The sequence below is a fragment of the Coffea arabica genome, chromosome 10c, assembly GCF_036785885.1.
Source record: "Coffea arabica cultivar ET-39 chromosome 10c, Coffea Arabica ET-39 HiFi, whole genome shotgun sequence".
NCBI classification, from domain to species: Eukaryota; Viridiplantae; Streptophyta; class Magnoliopsida; order Gentianales; family Rubiaceae; genus Coffea; species Coffea arabica.
Window position 1 is genome coordinate 35,289,510 of NC_092329.1, and position 5,751 is coordinate 35,295,260.

Genomic DNA, 5,751 nt, shown 5'->3' on the forward strand with positions numbered 1-5,751 from the left:
AACTCAATCAATTTGAGAGAAATAAGGTTTGGACACTTGTTGATAGACCTCAAAATCAACCTATCATTGGCACGAAGTGGATATGTAGAAATAAGTTGGATGATAAAGGTGTAGTTGTAAGAAATAAAGCCAGATTAGTTGCTAAAGGTCCCTGGAAAGGATACGGTCAGTGGTTCCAGGGACTTCCTCCCAGGTCCATCCGGTCCTTTGCCCAGCTCGCACGACTGTTCGCGGCCCAGTTCATTTCGTCACGAGCCTTCTCCAAGAGCACGGCGCATCTGATGACTATCCAGCAAAGGCCTGAGGAGTCTTTGCGCGAATACATGGTGCGTTTCAATAACGAGTCCCTTCAGGTTCGAGATCGCGATGACAAGGTGGTCATGGCTGCCTTCATTAACGGGTTGCGAAAACAGAAGCTCTACACCGAGCTTGTGGAGAGACCTCCCAAGTCAGTTCGGGAAATGCTAGACCGAGCTCATGAGAAGGCCAACGCAGAGGAAGCCAATCGCCTTAAGAGTGCACAAGAAAGATTGAGGGATGACAAGCGCAGGAGGGGCGCTGACCAGGTGGATGCACGGCCTGGCCAGGGAAGGAAGAACGCTTATGACCGCCTCCTTAGGAGCCGCCCAATGGGAGGAGACAAGTCTTGGACTAGCCTCACGGCACCTCGAGCTCGGGTGCTCGCAGTGATGGAACAGGAGGGGCTCTCTCGACCTCCTCGACTTTTGGCCGGGGACATAAGCAGACGGGACCAAGTTCTGTATTGCGCTTATCATCGAGATGTGGGGCACGATACTGAGGACTGCCGTCACCTCAAGAGAGACATTGAAAAACTGATCAAACGAGGCCACCTTGGGCAGTTCATACGAGATGAACGAGCTGACCAACAACGAGAAAGGCCCAGGTCGGAACGTCCGAGCTACCCCCGGGACCGACCTCAGGGGCCTCGTGGCCGAACTCCCGAGCAGGAAACACAGAATCTGGCGGGAGTGATTAACACTATTGCCGGAGGACCTGCTGGCGGGGATAGTCATACAGCTCGGCGGCATAATCGCCCCCTTCTCACGGGGGAGAGCTCGGCCAAGCGATTGAAGATGTATGAGGAAATTATCTATGGATCTGAAGACGCAGTCCCTCTGGCCTCTAATAACCATGAAGCCATTGTGATAGAAGTCATCACCTGTAATTACAAGGTGAAAAAGGTATACATAGACAACGGAAGTGCCATAGACGCAAGACCTTTAAGGAGCTACAGCTGGAGGATAGACAGCTCGTACCGGTTCGAACTCCGTTGATCGGTTTTGCAGGTCCTCCCGTGAGGGCGGAAGGAATGATCACTCTCATGGTTACGGTGGGGGTGTCCCCGAAGTGCCGAACGGTCCCGGTAAACTTCGCGGTGGTTAAGGAGCCGTCGTCGTACAATATGATTCTGGGACGGCCTACATTGAATGCCCTCCGAGCTATTTGCTCCACCTTGCACCTCAGTATGAAGTTCCCTACTCCTGCTGGGGTGGCTGAGGTGCTGGGAGATCCGGAGGTGGCGAGGGCTTGTTATATTGCCACCCTCAAGGGCAAAGAGAAATTGGTAGCTCAGACAGTTTGTTTGGAGCCCTGGGAGTTAATGGAGAAAGGGGAAAGATTGGAGACAGACGAGGGGTTAGTCGAGCTGCCCGTCCAGTCCGACCGACCTGAGCACACAGTGAAGGTCGGTGATGTGAGACGGATCTAGACGAACACCAAGTTGGGATGATTTGCGGAACTTTGACCCTTCTAGAATCACGAGCCACGAACTAAGGAGATTCCTTAACCCACGACTAGCCACTTTAGTGAACCAAAAGTATAGATAGAAGAACGCCACAATCAAGGAGACTACTTGATTGATAAGTTCGTTGAACAACTTGAGATTGATTCTCAAGTATTCAAAGGAAATTCTCTTGAAACAAGAGAGAGTGAATAAACTCACGAATATGTTATAAAATCTGAATTCTGTCCTTTAATGAATGAAAACCTAGGATATATATAGCCTTACAAGACAAAACCCTAACTCGGCTAGGCTAGGCCTTTGGTTCGATTCCACTACTCAAATCCACTATCTAATGGTCAGCTTATAATTGATCCAATGAAGGCTTTAAGCTGGCCCAACATAACCCAATAAAAGCTAATTAACCAACTTAAGTTATAGTGAGCCTAGACTCTATAAATCGGATCCAACTCAACATGAGGTCTTGGACCGAATTTATTCCTAGCAAATAAAATAGAAATCTAGAAAATAAACTACTAACTATTACTAAAAGATTCAATCTCTTGCAGCCCAAAACATGGCCCATAAGCGGCCCATATTTCGTATCATTCCCCTCCTCTTAAAAAAAGATTTGTCCTCAAATCGTGTTTGGAAATGAATGGTACTATAAGAGTTGGCAGTATGAAACTTCAAATCTCCACATATTGGCTCTCTTAGAATGGATGATACTTGCATACGTCGTGATTATTATAATTCGCTGCACATGTCTCTTGGTTAGCTTGAAAATGCTCACAATCCGCCATGGGCAACTCAAGGCTTTACTCCAACCACTCCAAAGCTCTCTAATCAGCATTGTGTCATGAATGGTCGAATTTGGACCTACACAATAAATCACACGATTAGGATTTGTAGGTATAAAATCACTTGACAGCTTACCATTCACATTCACAAGATAAGGATCTTCATAGTGGTGCTCAATCAGGTTAGAAAAGTCCCGGACATGATTTTGCAAAGTTACAAAATTCATTGCAAGTTGTTGTTAGTATGGCCTATCTTGCACAAATGGAGTAAGATCGAGATAGGCAGCTTCTGAACCTTCAAATTGAAGAATAAAATCAGCTTGTAAGGAATCAGAATTTGGACCAATGAGGAAAGAATTATCACTAACGAAATAAAAAGGAAGTTTATAACAAGTTTCAAGTGTAGAAACTCCCTTTGAAATTTCATTATTCCTCCCAACAAGCAATTCAGGCTCATGGTTGAAGTTGAACATCAATGGATGACAAAGGGATACAACACCTAAGATGCAAAATCCATGAAAAGTTTGATATTCACCAATGGATTTAGGCATAGAGCATGCCAAGATCAACTCAATTTTTCCTTGCTTAACCTGCATAAAAGTAGAAACACTAAACAAAGTAGAGTCAGGATCGTTAGAAAAAACATATGAGCTCACATCCTTTCTCACAATCAGCTTACTCTTAGAATTTTTAATCTCTTTTTCATGCTCAGTAGCTGACTTTTTCACCTCATTATTCTCAACCTCTTTCTCCATTTCAACTCCCTCGAATTTTACCTCTTCAGTCACAATTCTCTCCTCCAGCTCTTTCTTCATACTATAACGCTCATGCTCACTCTTCATGTATGCTAGATCAATACAAAGTTGTTTAGAGTTAAGCGACACAAGCCTGGTACGACGGCCATTAAATATGAAGGAATACTTATTAGTATATCCATCATATTTGACTTCTCGATTAAACATCCACCATTGTCCCAACAGTACATGCGTCACTTGAATGGGAACCACATCACACAACACCTCATCCACGTATTGACCAATACGAAAAGGAACAAGTGTGTGCTTAGTAATCCAAATATCACCACTATCACTTTGCAACTTGTAAGGTCGAAGATGATCAATGGTTGGAAGATTCAATTTCTCAACCAAGACAGTACTTGCGAGATTAACTTCACAACCCTTATCAATGGCTAAGCTGCAAACTTTATCCTTGATATGGCAACGTGTATAAAACCAATCATTTTTTTGAGCTTTGATGATTTCCAATTGCTCAGTTATCTCACGCAATGCCACAGTATTTACTCCTTTAGGCACAAGATGGTGAAGCTCCAGTTGAGCAGTCGTTTGTCTCATACTTTTATTACCTGCAAAACTCAACAAAAATTAGTAGAACAGTCCTCACTCGCTCCCTTACGTGTTTCACTCCTCTCGTGTTTTCACTCAAGTGTGTATGGCACTCTAATGCTCTCACCAATTCACTTCTCAAACCACTTGTTTGTTTCCTTTGAAGAAATCAGAAATTTTCTCAAGGAAGTTCAATCAAACTTTAATCAATATAGCTCCCAATTGTATCAAAGGAACAAGGAAACAAAAAGTAGAAATGGAAAGCTCAAGTAATGAATAAGGAATCGAAGAGGAAAAAATTGATGTACAAAGAAAAAGAAAGTCCAAGTACGATGATGGAGTTCCCAAGTGCTTTACTTAATTGCCCAATTGATTTTTGGAAACAAGTTAGGTGTTGGACTTCTTTGGAAATTTCCTTAAAGTCGGCTAACCAAACAGAATTATTACCAAAAGTTTTTCCAGATTCCCTCTCCAAAAACCTTCCAAAAATTTTCCAGATTCCCTCTCCAAAAACCTTCCTAAAGTCGGCTATAACAAATCAGAATTGTTCCCAAAAAATTCCAGATTTCCTTCTCTTTTGAAACCTTCCAAAGTCGGCTGCAAAACAGAATTTGGTAGCTAAAAAAGATTTCCAGATTTCTGCTCCTTTTAAACCTTCCAAAGTCGGCTGCAAAACAGAATTTGGTAGCTTAAAAATTTCCAGATTTCTGCTCCTTTTAAACCTTCCAAAGTCGGCTGCAAAACAGAATTTGGTAGCTTCCTAACCGCTGATGAATTTCCAGATTTGTTACCTTATCAAATCAGAATTGTTTCCACGAAAATATTCCAGATTTCTTGTCTTCTTGAAGCCTTCAAAAAGTCGACTAGCCCTCACTAAAATTTCCTCTCTCCAGCCGCCCTTAGCTTGCCAACAATTCGGCCTTTCTCCTTCAAGACGCAACGCACAATTCTGTTCTCTCTTCCTTAGACAAGGCCACGGTAGTTTTGTTTCTTGTTTCAAGGAAATGGCTTGTCAAGACAACGAGAGTATTGTCACTCAAGAGTCCCCCAAGCGGCTTGCTCAAGAAATTCCCAAGAGATTTACTCCTAAACCAAGGAAGCCCCGTATGGATGCAAGAACGTACAAGAAACTTTTTATACGAAGGCAAGTGCAAGTTTTTAAGGCCCAAGATAATCAAGAACCTCAAGCAAGGGTTGTTCAAGTGATCAAGACGCAAGGTGTTCGAGACTTTCAAGAAGAGGTTGGACAGAATTTTTGAGTTTCTTTTCTTTTTTTTTTTCTTTTTTTTTTCTGGTGTAGTTTCTAGTTTGGTTTGGAACAAGGAGTAACAAGACAGCTTGGTCAATAAAATTTCGGCTTCTTTCTTTGTTGCTTGCTACCCGAATGCCTTTTCTCTTTTCTTCCTTCTTTTTTTTTTGACTCTAAAACACACAATTACTCGGCTGTTTTTGGGTAAAATTCTAGAATGTTAATGTCAAACCAATGTTCTCCTTCAATCCTCCAACAACTATCAAGACATGTATCAAAGTTTCAAGACTTCAAGATTAGTTTCAAGGAACTCAAGAAACCCTAGATTATGGTAGTCCCTCTTCAAGATTCCAACCCCAAACAAGTTCAACCACAAAATCAGTTTAGGAAATTAATTAAAACAACTTGGTGGAATAAACTAAAGTTTGGATAGATTTGGCAAGAAACTTGCGCCCAAGGAAACCCTAGCGGCTGGATTTTTTTTTTTTTTTTTTTTTTTACTCTAAACCAACACAAAACTTCAAGAACAATATAACAAGACACCAAAATAAGAAAGAAACACAAGTTATGAAAAAAAGTTTTTTTTTTCGGGATGAACAGTGTCGCTACAGTAGCGAT

General features: G+C 42.1%; 1 protein-coding gene across 1 annotated transcript; it reads left to right on the forward strand.

Moving 5' to 3' along the window:
• Nucleotides 1-281: 281 nt before the first annotated feature.
• LOC113710043 (uncharacterized) lies at nucleotides 282-1,295 on the forward strand. Its single transcript, XM_027232892.2, has one exon. The coding sequence runs from the start codon at nucleotides 282-284 to the stop codon at nucleotides 1,293-1,295; it is 1,014 nt and encodes a 337-aa protein (XP_027088693.2).
• The last annotated feature ends 4,456 nt before the right edge of the window (nucleotides 1,296-5,751 follow it).